Source organism: Heptranchias perlo, chromosome 16, assembly GCF_035084215.1.
Source record: "Heptranchias perlo isolate sHepPer1 chromosome 16, sHepPer1.hap1, whole genome shotgun sequence".
In the NCBI taxonomy this organism is placed as follows: Eukaryota; Metazoa; Chordata; class Chondrichthyes; order Hexanchiformes; family Hexanchidae; genus Heptranchias; species Heptranchias perlo.
In genome coordinates, this window is record NC_090340.1 from 40,391,794 (window position 1) to 40,405,621 (window position 13,828).

The 13,828-nt window shown below is 43.5% G+C and overlaps 1 protein-coding gene across 2 annotated transcripts in view; it reads right to left on the reverse strand.

Annotated features, from left to right (window-relative positions):
* zcchc14 (zinc finger, CCHC domain containing 14) overlaps positions 1-6,684 on the reverse strand; it is a 128,973-nt gene extending 122,289 nt beyond the window's left edge. For both annotated transcript variants that reach the window (XM_067998000.1, XM_067997999.1), the window contains exon 1: positions 5,615-6,684. In XM_067998000.1, the coding sequence (XP_067854101.1) occupies positions 5,615-6,190 (576 nt within the window). In that variant the 5' untranslated portion in view covers positions 6,191-6,684. The remainder of the gene's footprint in view (positions 1-5,614) is intronic.
* Positions 6,685-13,828: the final 7,144 nt, after the last annotated feature.

Here is a 13,828-nt window from a genome sequence, read left to right on the forward strand (position 1 = left end):
AAAAAAGTAGATCCTCTGTTTTAAAGGAGCAGAAACTTTTTGCTATGGACGTAAGGTTACTGGGATGAGTAACCATGAAGTGTAACCTATCCAGCATTCTACACCTGTTAATTTTCAAAATGTAAACATTACATAACTTTTTTTTTAAAAAGACACTAGTACTCCTTTTTGCTGAGCTGCCTAGACTCTGTTGAGCAACATTTTCACACCTGGGTGACTACTGCACCTTGCCAGCTCAAATTTTAATATATTTTTCATAACCTCTATTTAATTTGTTAAGCAAGAATATTGTTTCAGGTCACCATGTCAATTTGTAGAAACCATGAAGTTTGCAATAGAAACTATGGTTTATAAATCCATAAGTAAATAGAGCCCAGGCAGTTCAACAAAGATTAGTATTTTAAACCCAAAATAGCCAAGTTAATTTTAAAAAGTCATTGATAAATATACATAAAATTCTGATGAAGTGCATGCATTAAACATTAAATCTGGTTAGGGACTTTTAAAGCAATTTCTGCACATACAAGAGAATAAGTGAAAAGGTATCGGAGTTCATTCAACCCAGGAACTTCAACAGCCTAGTGTGATGAATATTCCTCTCTACCTTACTCTCCAAAGTCTGTTGGTAGGAAACTAAAGGATTAATTTTAACTGACCTTCCTGCTAGGTAGTAATTTCCTAAGGACCTATTTTTATACCAACTAGATAAAGGTGATCATTCCCCCCAACCCAACTTCAAAACCTAAATTAACACAAATGGAAAATAAATGCAATTGGATTCACCCATTTACAAAAATATCCAGTTCAAAGAGAGATTCTCTAAAAACCTTCAAAGGAGGTTCCTTATTTTTTCTACTTAAAAAAACTCAGTTATTGAACTATTAGGTCAGCTAAAATTAAAAACATGAACTACAGAAACTCTAGTAATTATGCACCTTTGCCTGATACAGTGCTGCAAAAAACAGACACGCACAACATTCAAACTTTCCTGAAACGCCAATAAGTAAAGAATACTTCAAAGTTACAATAAAAGTGTGTGTAAACACACAAAGCATGGTAAACAAGGTTGGAAAGCTGCAGGTGCAATTAGCCACATGGGAATATGATGTTGTGGCGATAACGGAGACCTGGCTCAAAAAAGGGCAGGATTGGGTACTAAATATTCCTGGATACAAGGTATTCAGGAAAGATAGGGAAGGGAAAAAAGGAGGGGATGGCCGTATTGACTAAGGAGAATATTGCAGTGCTGGAGAGATTGTCCTGGAGGGGTCATGGACGGAATCTATTTGGTTAGAGTTAAGAAACAATAGAGGTGCCATTACACTACTGGGTGTATTCTATAGGCCAATTAGTGGGAAGGAGATAGAGGAGCAAATTTGCAGGGAAATTACAGAGAGGTGCAAAAGCCATAGAGTAGTGATAACAGAGGACTTCAACTACGTTAATATAGACTGGGATAGTAATAATACAAAAGGCAAAGAGGGGGAGGAGTTTTTTTAAGTGCGTTCAGGAGAACTTTCTTGATCAGTACGTTTCCAGCTAAACGAGGAAGGAGGCATTGCTGGACTTGGTTCTGGGGAATGAGGCAGGCCAAGTAGAGCAAGTATCAGTGGGGTAACATTTAGGGAACAGCGGTCATAAGGTTTAGAATAACTATGGAAAAGGACATGGAGCAATCAGGAGTAAAAATACTCAATTGGAGGAGGGCCAATTTCAGTGGGATGAGAGCAGATCTGGCCTGGGTAAATTGGAATCAAAGATTGGCAGGCAAAACTATAACTGAACAACAGGTGGCCTTAAAGGAGGAGATGGTTCAACTACAGCCTAGGTACATTCCCACGAGGGAGAAAGGTAGGGCAACTAAAGCCAGAGCTCCCTGGATGACAAAAGAGACAGTGAGTAAGACGAAGCAGAAGAAAGGGGCATATGACAGATGTCAGGTTGATAACACAAGTGAGAAGCAGGCTCAATATAGAAAGTTCAGAGGGGAAGTGAAAAAGGAAAAAAGAGGGGCAAAGACAGAATATGAGAATAGACTGGCGGTAAACATAAAAGAGAATCCAAAAGTCTTCTATCGGCCTGTAAACAGTAAATGGGTAGTAAGAGGAGGGGCCAATCAGGGATCAAAAAGGAGATCTACTCATGGAGGCAGAAGGCATGGCCAAAGTACTATATGAGTACTTTGCATCTGTCTTTACCAAGGAAGAAGATGCTGCCAGAGTCTCAGTAAAGGAATATGTAGATGAGATACTGCTTGGGCTAAAAATTGACAAGGAGGTACTAGAAAGGCTAGCTGTACTTCAAGTAGATAAGTCACTCGGTCCGGATGGGATGCAACCTAGGTTGCGGAGAGAAGTAAGGGTAGAAATGGCGGAGGTACTGGCTATAATCTTCCAAACATCCTCAGATACGGGGGTGGTGTCAGAGGACTGGAGAATTGCAAATGTTACATACACCCTTGTTCAAAAAAGGGTGCAAGGGTAAACCCAGCAACTACAGGCCAGTCAGTTTAACCTCGGTGGTGGGGAAACTTTTAGAAACGATAATCCAGGACAGAATTAGCAGTCACTTGGACAAGTGTGGATTGATTAGGGAAAGCCAGCACGGATTTATTAAAGGCAAATCGTGTTTTACTAACTTGATAAGAGTATTTTGATGAGGTAACCAAGAGGGTAGATGAGGGCAATGCGGTTGATATGGTGCATGTAGATTTTCAAATGGCATTTGATAAAGTGCCGCATAATAGGCTTGTCATCAAGATTGAAGCCCATGGAATAAAGGGGGCAGTAGCAGCATGGATACAAAATTGGCTGATTAACAGGTAGCAGAGAGTAGCGATGAACGGTTTTTTTTTCGGACTGGAGGGAGGGGTACAGTGGTGTGCCCCAGGGATCGGTTCTAGGACCACTGCTTTTCTTGATATATATTAATAACTTGGACTTGGGCGTACAGGGCACCATTTCCAAATGTGCAGATGACTCAAACCTTGGAAGTGTAGTGAACAGTGAAAAGGATAGTGATAGACTTCAAGAGGATATAGACAGGCCGGTGGAATGGGCGGACACGTGGCAGATGAAATTTAACGCAGAAAAATGCGAAGTGATACATTTCGGTAGGAAGAACAAAGAGAGGCAATATAAACTAGAGGGCACAATTCTAAAAAGGGATATAAGAACAGAGATACCTGAGGGTATATGTGCACAAATCGTTAAAGGTGGCAGGGCAGGTTGTGAAAGCTGTTAAAAAAAGCATACAGGATCCTGTGCTTTATAAATAGAGGCATAGAGTACAAAAGCAAGGAAGTCATGAGGAACTTTTGTAAAACACTGGTTTGACCACAACTGGAGTATTGTGTCCAGTTTTGGGCACTGCACTTTGGGAAGGATGTGAAGGCCTTAGAGGGTGCAGAAGCGATTTACTAGAATGATTCCAGGGATGAGGGACTTTAGTTACGTGGATAGACTGGAGAAGCTAGGGTTGTTCTCCTTAGAACAGAGAAGTTTGAGAGGAGATTTGATAGAGTTATTTAAAATCATGAAGGGTCTAGACAGAATAGAGAGAAACTGTTCCCATTGGCGGAAGGGTCAAGAATCAGAGGACATAGGATTTATAGTGATTGGCAAAAGAAGCAAAGGTAACATAAGGAAAAACTTTTCTTTTTTAAACACAGCGAGTGGTGAGGATCTGGAATGCACTGCCGGGGCGGGTGGGGGCAGATTCAATCGTGGCTTTCAAAAGGGAACTGGCTAAATACTCAAAAGGAAAAAATCTGCAGGGCTACATGGATAGGGCAGTGTGGTCGGACCAGCTGGATTGCTCTTGCATAGAGCCGGCATGGACTTGATGGGCCGAATGGCCTCCTTCCATGCTGTAACCTTTCCATGATTCTAAAAGAATGTCTATAGCACTGAAAAAGCAATTTTTTAAAAACATGCCAGGTCTATGCTGTGCCAGTTGACTGTGTGGCATTTAAACTATTTCTAGATGAACTTAAATTTAAATAAAAACATACTAAAGATCTTGCATATCATTTCATTCTGACATCCTGCAAAAGGCATTTTTTTTTAAAGTACCTTTTTTGCACCATACAGAACTTAAAAGTCAAAATTTCATTACACATCCCAGACAAAAAACAAACATTCTCAGCAAGGGTAAAAAGATCTAAATAATATTGAAAGAAAGGCAACAACAACTTGCATTTATATTGTGCCTTTAATGTAGTAAAACTTCCCTTGATGCTTCACATCAGCCAAAAATTGACACAGAGCCAAAGAAGGAGATATTAGGACAAGTAACTAGAAGCTTGGTCAAAGAGGTGGGTTTTAATGAGTGTCTTAAAAGAGAGAAGTTTAGGGAGGGAAATCCAGAGCTTAGGGCTTAAACAGCTGAAGGCACAGCCGCCAATGGTGAGGCGAAGGAAGCGGGGGATGCACATGAGGCCAAAATTGGAGGAATGCAGAGTTCTGGAGGGTTGTAGCACTGAAGGAAGGCACAGAGATAGGGAGGGGCAAGGATGAGAATTTTAAAATCAAGACATTGGTGGATCGGAAACCAATGTAGGTCAGCAAGCACAAGGATAATGGGTGATCTGGACTTGGTTCGAGTTACGATGTGGGCAGCAGAGTTTAGGATGAGCTCAAATTTATGGTGGGTGGAAGATGGGAGGCCGGGCAGGAGAGCATTGGAACCAAGTCTGGTGGTTACAAAAGCATGGATGAATCTTTCAGCAGAAGATGGGCTGAGGCAGGGGCGGAGATGGGTGATATTACGGAAGTGGAAGTAGGCAGTCTTTGTAATGGAGAGGATATTGGGTTGGAAGCTCAGCTCACGGTCAAATAGGACACCAAGATCATGAACAGACTGAGACAGTGGCTAGGAAGGGGGATAGAATTGATGGCTAGGAAACTGAGTTTGTGGTGGGAGCCAAAGACAGTGGCTTTGGTCTTTCCAATGTTTAACTGGAAGAAATTTCAGCTCATCCAAGGCTGGATGTCAGACAAGCAGTCCGACAACACAAAGGCAGTGGAGTGGTCGAGGTAGAATTGGGTGTCGTCAGCGTACATGTGGAACCTGACGTTGCATCTTCGGATGATGTCACCAAGCCGCAGCATGTAGATCAAAAATAAGAGGGAGCCAAGGATTCTTGGTGTACCACCTTTTACGGTGTGTTAATAGCAAAGGTTTAAAAATTAGTCATCTGTTAAATTGTTTAAAAATCATATTCAAAACTACTGCAAATATTTTAATTACATAGAGGCAGAGTTGCAAAAAACAAGAAAAATACTCAAAAAAGATCATCTCGCTTACAAATTGTCAAATATCCTCTTCATTTACAAACAAATCGAATTCCACCCCCCCCCCCCTCCACACAAAAAGTGATTTAAAATCAGAATCAAAAATTGACCTAGAAAGTCCGTTAACTTGCACACAACTGAGCAGCAGTTGTTACGGGGACTATACGAAGAAATTGCACTTAATTCATTATAAAGCTGGTCATAAAGACTCAAGGACATTTACAATGCAACTGAACTACGGGCTTGTGAAGAAAATGAGGTCCTACCACCTATTACCGAGATGATTGTGCGCGCGTGTGTGTATAGAGATAGTATCGCACCTTGCAGACAGCCGAGCTACCGTCCCAGTTGGTTGCAGTAGTAGTTGATATTGAGGCCGCGACGGGAACGGTAGTTGTGTTGGAAGTACTATCGATAATCCTCTGGATCTCTAGCAACTCCTGCCTCAGGACCTGCTTCTGGTGAAAGGTGAAGGCGGGGTGGTTGGAAGCCATGGTAAACAAGAGCAGGAATTCATCGCCAGTCCTGTCGTGAAGCTGAAGGCCATAGTTGTTGATGATGGAATCGATGTGGGTAAGGGTGCGGTACAGGACCCCGGACGCCTCCCTGTTGTCGGAGCACAGTAAGGCCAAGGAGACGATGAGTTTGCTGCGGACCACTTCGTCCGTCATGTTGGTCAAGCTGGCCAGGTCAGCCACGTTGTTAGCTTTGATCTCGGAGTCCCTGAGAGAATGGTAGTCCTTCCTGGCCAAGTCCTCAAGACAGGAGCCCAAAAAGCGTAGCTCCAGAGGGATACAGAGGTCGAGCAGCCCACAAATAAAATCCACTCTCTGAGAGGAATTCAACTCGCCGAACCAACGGTAAACCTCATCCCTCTGCAGCTGCTTCTGCATCATCTTCAACCGCAAATCCTGAGGTTGATCGACACCCCCTCACCAATATATAAAATTAAAACTAAAATACGAATACAACTTTCAGCATCACCGCATTTTGTTTCTTAGGCGATCTCCTACTTAAAGGCAAATTTCCATTTTGATTCTGCTTAAGAGACGAGGAAAAAAATGTACTTTTCCTTCGGCTGGGCGGGGGGGGGGGTTGGTTATGGAGACAAACAGCTGTTTATCGGCTCGGTTAGCGCCGTGCGGTAACGCGTCCACGGCTTTTCCTTTTCAGTCCATCGCTTTCCCCCTTTTTCTTCCCTTCTCTTCCAGGTCTCTTCGCTTAAATGAATTGCTGACGACCCCGAGTGTGACGCGCACCGTTTCTGACAGCGATTTGTTGTCTCTTGTGTTTGACTCCCGCCGGCCGCGCGCACTGGCTGTTAACTCGCCGGCCGCGCGCACGCGCGCACTGATTGACTGTTAACTCGGCTCCGTCCGTTTCCTTTAAATTCACAACCGCTCGCGTCGTCTCCGCTCCGCCTCGCCCCCCAACACGAACCAAAAGCCCCGCCCCTCCACCTCAAAAGACACCTAGGATTGGACGGTTCGAATGTCAATCTTCAGTACCTTTCAGTAACTTTTCATCCCCCCCCCCCCTTATCATCAACAACAAACAATTCGAATGTCATTCAACACTCCGCGTGCCTGCTTCGCGTCCATGTTTCTTCTCCCCCTCAGTTATCGTCCTAATTTAAAAAAAACACACGAAATCCATTTTGATTTAGCTTTCGCTTTCGAGCTTCACTTTCAATTCCCCCCAAAGACTGCGCTCTCCACCAAACCTGATCAGCACGAGTCCCGCCTTCAGCCTTTCCAATGGGACAGCTCTCCAAAATCTGGTCATTTTGTTGCTGACTATCACTGTCAGTTATCCTCCCTTGCAAATTGGTTGGGTTGTGCTCAGCACGCCTGAGATTACATTTCCCAGGCCGGAGTTCTTGAAGTTTGCGGGGCTCGGCTTACACCCAGGGAAGCTTAGCGCTGTGTTACGTAATGCAATACAAATAGAGGAGAACTCATTGAAGAATGTCGAATAGGTCAAGACTTTCACTAATGTGAAATACGATCTTTTATTTTTTTAAAACTCGTAGAAAGTAAAATGAACCTGAGTTTGCAGGTAAATTCTATTTTCAACGGGTTTTATGGAATGATATGAGGTGCAACCTTGTGCTTGTGGATGGCACTGGAACAATGGAAAAATGTTATATATGTTTTAATGATCTGATTTCCAAACCCGATTCCAGCACCATTTGCAAAGAAGGACGGGAAAATTATTTCAGCAGTGAATATATTTCGCAAATAAATGTTGCCTGGTACTGTAATACAAATGTCACGTACCCATAATTAGCGGCTGTGTAGTTTAAACAAAAATCGTCAGCAACTCCAAAACAACTTCCTGACACTTCCAACAAAAAATTCATTTGACTTGGAAGTCCACAGGATGCCGGTGGTTTGTTATGTCACATCCCTTGTTGCTGGATGCTGCTGCAGGAAATTGATTGTTTATTCTGGCAGTACATGGCAGGGAAAGTAGTGTGCCATTTTGTAGTTTTTTTCTTAGCACTAAAACGGTTACTTATCGAATGTTACAGCAGAGAAACAGGTCATATGGCCAATCAAGTTTGTGTTTGGCCACATGCTTACTCCACATGTCAGCTTTGGCTCAGTGATAACACTTTCACCTCTAAACAAGCAGGTCGTGGGTTCAAGCCCCATTCCAGAGACTTGAGCGCATAACCTGGGCTAGCAGTTTTGAGGCAGTGCTGCACTGTCAGAGATGCCATCTTTTGGATGAGACATTAAACTCATCTGCCCTCAGGTGGACATGGTACAATGGGATCTTTTATGTCATCAGGATACCAGGTGAACTCCGCTGCTCTTCACCTGCTGTCCTGCCCAACATTTATCCCTCAACCAACACGTAAAACAGATGTTCTGGTCATTTATTTCATTGCTGTCTGTGAGACCTTGCTGTGCACAAATTGTCTGTCATGTTTCCAGTGTTACAACAGTGATTACACTTCAAAAGTACTTAATTGGCTGTGAAGCAGTTTGGAACATCCAGAAGTATTGAAAAGCACGAATAAATGCAAGTTCCTTCTTTCTTTCAAAAGTACTTTGGTGGCTGTGAGCACTTTGGAACATCTGGAGGTTGTGAAAGCTGCTATATAAATGCAAGTTTTTTTTCATTCATGTGCCCTTTAATATTCTTCCTTTTCAAGCAACTGTGATTCCCTGTTAAAAGAATTTGTGAACGCTGCTTCAGCAATGGTTTGGGGCAGAGAATTCCACATTCTAACCACCCTTGTTTAAACAATTTTTTTTCCAATATCATTTAATTCTTTTGTGATTATCTTCAATTTAAACCCTTTCATTATCTTCTCAGTGGAACAACCAATCAATATTTACCTTATAACCCTTCATAATTAGTGAAGGGTTATAAGGTAAATAAAGAGGTCATCCTCTTTTAGGTCACCCCTTAACCTTCTCACCTCTAGTGTAAAAGCCATAACTTCTCAAATTCTTTATGTTACTGAAAGTACAGAAAAATTACTTTTTTTACACTTTCATTGGCATTATCCCACAAACATTACATAAATACAGCATTACTTCATTGTGCCGTCTGATCCTACTCCCTATAAATTTATGGCAATACAATCCTAAAAACTCTCAATCAGGTTATTTTTAACTTTTGAAATTTATATTTCTTTATTTTGGTAAATTGTTGTGCTTATCAAGATGAAGGATGTCTGTATTGGGGAATGAAACAATTTTCTATTTATGGTACCCAGTATTAGCATGAAGCACACCCATATGAAGTAGACTGCAACCAGAAGCAAAGTAATCTTCTCTCTACTCTGCCCCAACGATATGCCTTAACCTCGGCCTCAGAAGAACACTCCCTATTGTACTATTGTGAATTTTGCATTGGTTATGCCATGCACCATTATGGACTTCCTGAGTTAGACTACCAATTTGGCTGCATTTTGTGGCAGATTTAGATCCCAAAGCATGGACCCACACTAGATAGAAAGTAGACTGAGACGACCAAGCTCATTTGGCAGAGGAGCCTTCCAGCCATCACCCCCTTAACCTAGGCTGGATTTGAACTACAAGATGGAAAGACATTGCGGTGTGGTAAATCACTGCACTACTTACCCCATTTGGGTATATGGTGTCTTTTATTTCTTAAACAGCAAAGAAGCATGTAGTGTCAATATGTAAAAAAAACCTCTTCTCATAAAAATATTTGTACTGAATTTCACTAATTTCACGTTTGTTACCCAAGGTCAATATGAAGCTCTTCAGTGTTGCTAAAAATGTCCAATACGTCAATTAGTACTGGAACACCTGTTTAAAAGCACTGTCAATTTTTATTCATTCTAGAACATCACATGTGAAGTAGAAATTGATAACTCATTGTAGGAAATATTAAAACCATACATAAATGTTTCCTCCTGTTCTATATAGCTCCCAAAAAGCACTACTGAATGTAATCATTAACCATATGTATTGTACTCTTTTGTTCAACAAGTAAGATGGAGGCTTACAGGATGCAGATTGGGCTGCCACAGAGACCTGTCCAAATTTTTTGGATGTCACATTTTGAAGAGACAACAGATCAAAACTTATGAAATGCAAGAAATAGCTCAGTGTTTTGCATCAGTGCAGAGTGTCTAGAATTTTGACACAAATGCAACCCATTATTTAATTGTAGGGAGTCTCTGGCTTGTACACATTGAGTGGGCAGTAGTGTTTTTGTTTTACGCAATTATTTAATTTGTTACTTAGAAGGTGTCATTGCTTGACAATGCACAATGCATTGGAAAACACAAGAGAAAATAAAAATCAAATTAAGTTTAATTAGAAGTTGAATTACAATTCTGTTCCCAGGATAGAAAACAATTGAATATTTGAAGGTGGCAGGACAAATTGATAAACCTATTAAAAAAGCATACAGGGTACTTGGCTATATCAATACAAGAATAGAGTACAAAAGCAATTAAGTTATGGTAAAACTTTATAAATCACTAGTTAGGCCTCAGTTGGAGTATTGTGTCCAGTTCTGGGTGCCACACTTTAGAAAGGATATTAAGGTTTTGGTGAGGGTGCAATGAGATTGATCAGAATGATACCAGGGATGAGGGAATTCAGTTATGTGGAGAGACTAGAGAAGTTGGGATTGTTCTCCTGAGAGCAGATAAGGTTAAGGGGAGATTTAATGGAGGTGTTCAAAATTATGAGGGATTTTGATACAGTAAATAAAGAGAAACTGCTTCCACTGCAGGAAGGTCGGTAACTAAAGGTTTAAGATAATTGGCAAAAGAGCCAGAGGGGAGATGAGGAGAATTTTTTTTATACAGCGAGTTCTGAAAGGGTGCTGGAAGCAGATTCAATAGTAACTTTCAAAAGGGAATTGGATATATACTTGAAAAGGAAAAATTTGCAAGGCTATGGGGAAAGAGCAGGGGAGTGGGACTAATTGGATAGCTCTTTCAAAGAACCGACACAGGTACGGTGAGCCGAATTGCCTCCTTGTGCTGTAAGACTCTATAAATGATAGTGTATCCTTGTCACACTGCTTATTTAGTAAAATGTTGTGTATGTGTTTCTGGGGAGGGGCACCTTGATTTTAAATTATGTTGGAGATACTGGTATTCAGATGTTTAACACACATGTATAAAAGTCTTTGCTCTGCTATTTTAGCTTTGGATGAACTTCATATAGGCATGTTATGAACACCGACTCCATTCCTCTCCCTGGCCACTGTCTGAGGCTGAACCAGACTGTTCGTAACCTTGGCGTCCTATTTGACCCTGAGCTGAGCTTCCATAAGAACACAAGAAATAGGAGCAGGAGTAGGCCACATGGCCCCTCGAGCCTGTTCCACCATTCGACCTCAACACCACTTTCCTGCCTGATCCCCATATCACTTGATTCCCCTAGAGTCCAAAAATCTATCTATCACAGCCTTGAATATACTCAATGACTCAGCATCCACTGCCCTCTGGGCTAGAGAATTCCAAAGATTCACAACCCTCTGAGTGAAGAAATTCCTCCTCATCTCAGTCTTAAATGGCCAACTCCTTATCCTGCGACTATGCCCCCTAGTTCTAGACTCTCCAGCCAGGGGAAACAACCTCACAGCATCTACCCTGTCAAGCCCCCTCAGAATCTTATATGATTCAATTAGATCACTTCTCATTCTTCTAAACTCCAGAGAGTATAGGCCCATTCTACTCAACCTCTCCTCATAGGACAACCCTCTCATCCCAGGAATTAATCTAGTGAACCTTCATTGCATCGCCTCTAAGGCAAGTATAGCCTTTCTTAGATAAGGAGACCAAAACTGTACGCAGTACTCCAGGTGAGGTCTCACCAAAGCCCAGTACAATTGTAGTAAGACTTCCTTACTCTTGTACTCAAACCCCATTGCAATAAAGACCACATGCCATTTGCCTTCCTAATTGCTTGCTGCATACTAACTTTTTGTGTTTCTTGTATGAGGACACCCAAATCTCTCTGAACACCAACATTTAATAGTTTCTCACCATTTAAAAAAAATTCTGTTTTTCTATTCTTTCTACCAAACTGAATAATTTCACATTTCCCCACATTATACACCATCTGCCACCTTCTTGCCCACTCACTTAACCTGTCTATAACCCTTTGCAGACACTTTGGGGCCGATTTTCAGATGGCCGAGCAGGTGCGTTGGGGGCTTGTAAAATGGGGGAATCCTGGAGCGGGTCCGGAGCCTGGCTCCAACCCGCCCACTTACAGGTTCCCCAATGATGTGTTCGGATGCGCGCACAGCTCCCCCATGCGGGACTCCCACCGGCAATTAAGGCTGGCGGGATGACAATTCACATACTTGTTTAGGTAGTTGAGGTCCTTGACAGACCTCATTGACAGGAGATTTTGGCAGGGGTGCAATTTTCAAGTATCCTCAGCGTGTTTCCCGTGCTGTGGGAAACACTCCCTGTTGAAGCAGATGTGTTTCAACCAGCAGCCAGTGGGGGATGCAAAGGATACTTTGACAGGTGGGGGGGAAACATCATTTACTGCAGCAGGGCACTCTGTCACTTCAGACAAAGTTTTGGCTGCAACACCTTTGTCTTTCCACTCAAAATTATTAATTTATACCCTAAACTTGCTGTGCAAACACATTTACCTACTTTGCGGACCCCCTCAAACTCACACCGTCAGGATAGGGGGGTGCCATAGCTGCATTCATCACTTCATCTGAGGACGAGCAACATCACCAGCCTTGCCAGGCACGCCGTCCACCTCCGCTACGTGGAGCTCCACAACACAGTGCTGCACCACACACACCTGCACAACAGCACGGAGGGCAACGAGAGAGAGAGCGCGTTTCAGGAGGCACTACCCTCACCACAGGGTCTACAGACCGAGGCTCAGCTTCCTGGATCTCTCTGAGGAGCAGTGTATATGGAGGCTCAGACTCAGTCGCCAGGTAGTCGCGGACATCTGCAGCCTCCTTCATGCCGAGCTGCTCCCGGCTGGCCCGAGCAGCATCATCTTACCTGTCACTTTCAAAGTCACCACTGCCCTCAACTTCTTCGCCTCCGGATCCTTCCAGGATGCCACCGGGGACATCGCCGGGGTCTCTCAGTTGCCTGCACACAAGTGCATAAGGCAGGTCACCGACAGCTTGTTTTGCAGGGCCTCACACTATATCAACTTACCCATGGATGACCTCAGCCAGATGGAGAGAGCAGTCAGATTCCACGCTGTAGCTGGCTTCCCACGGGTGCAGGGTGTAATCGATTGCACCCATATAGCATTACGAGCACCTCCATATGAGCCAGGACTGTTCATCCATCAATACTCAGCTCGTCTGTGACCACCGCAAGACATTCCTTCATGTGCGCGCCAGATACTCTGGCAGCTGCCACGATTCCTCCATCCTCCGGGAGTCCAACATCCTGCACCTCTTCCACGCACCCAACACCCGCAAGGGCTGGCTCCTCGGGGACAAGGGATACCCCCTGCACACATGGCTCATGACACCTCTGAGGAACCCCACCACCGAACAACAGCGTCGCTATAATGACAGCCACATCGCTACCAAGTCTACAATTGAGCATTCTAGAGGGCTGCTCAAGATGCGCTTCAGGTGACTTGATCATTCTGGGGGAGCGCTTCAATACGCGCCAGACAGAGTGGGACGCATTATAGTCGTCTGTTGTGCCCTGCACAACAGGGCACAACAGAGAGGGGTACAGCTGGAGAAGGCCCCATCCACATCTACCACCCATATTGAGGAGGAGGAGGCGGACGAGGAGGAGGAGGGCGAGGAGGAGGAGGAGCAACCCACGGGCAGAACAGTGATTCCCTGGCTGCTCGTGAGGCCAGGGAATCACTGATATGTGAACGGTTCTTCTAACATCAGACAGTGTGAAGAGTCCAATCCTCACCACCTGGACAGAAGAGCGGCCACACCAGCCCCCTCCCCCGCCCCCTGCACAAAATAGTCGTGCAACTACACCTACACCCACTGTAGAGTGACCCAATGGGTGGCATTAAGTGTGGGTGTTCATGGTGAACCTCATGAAAGGGACTTATTGC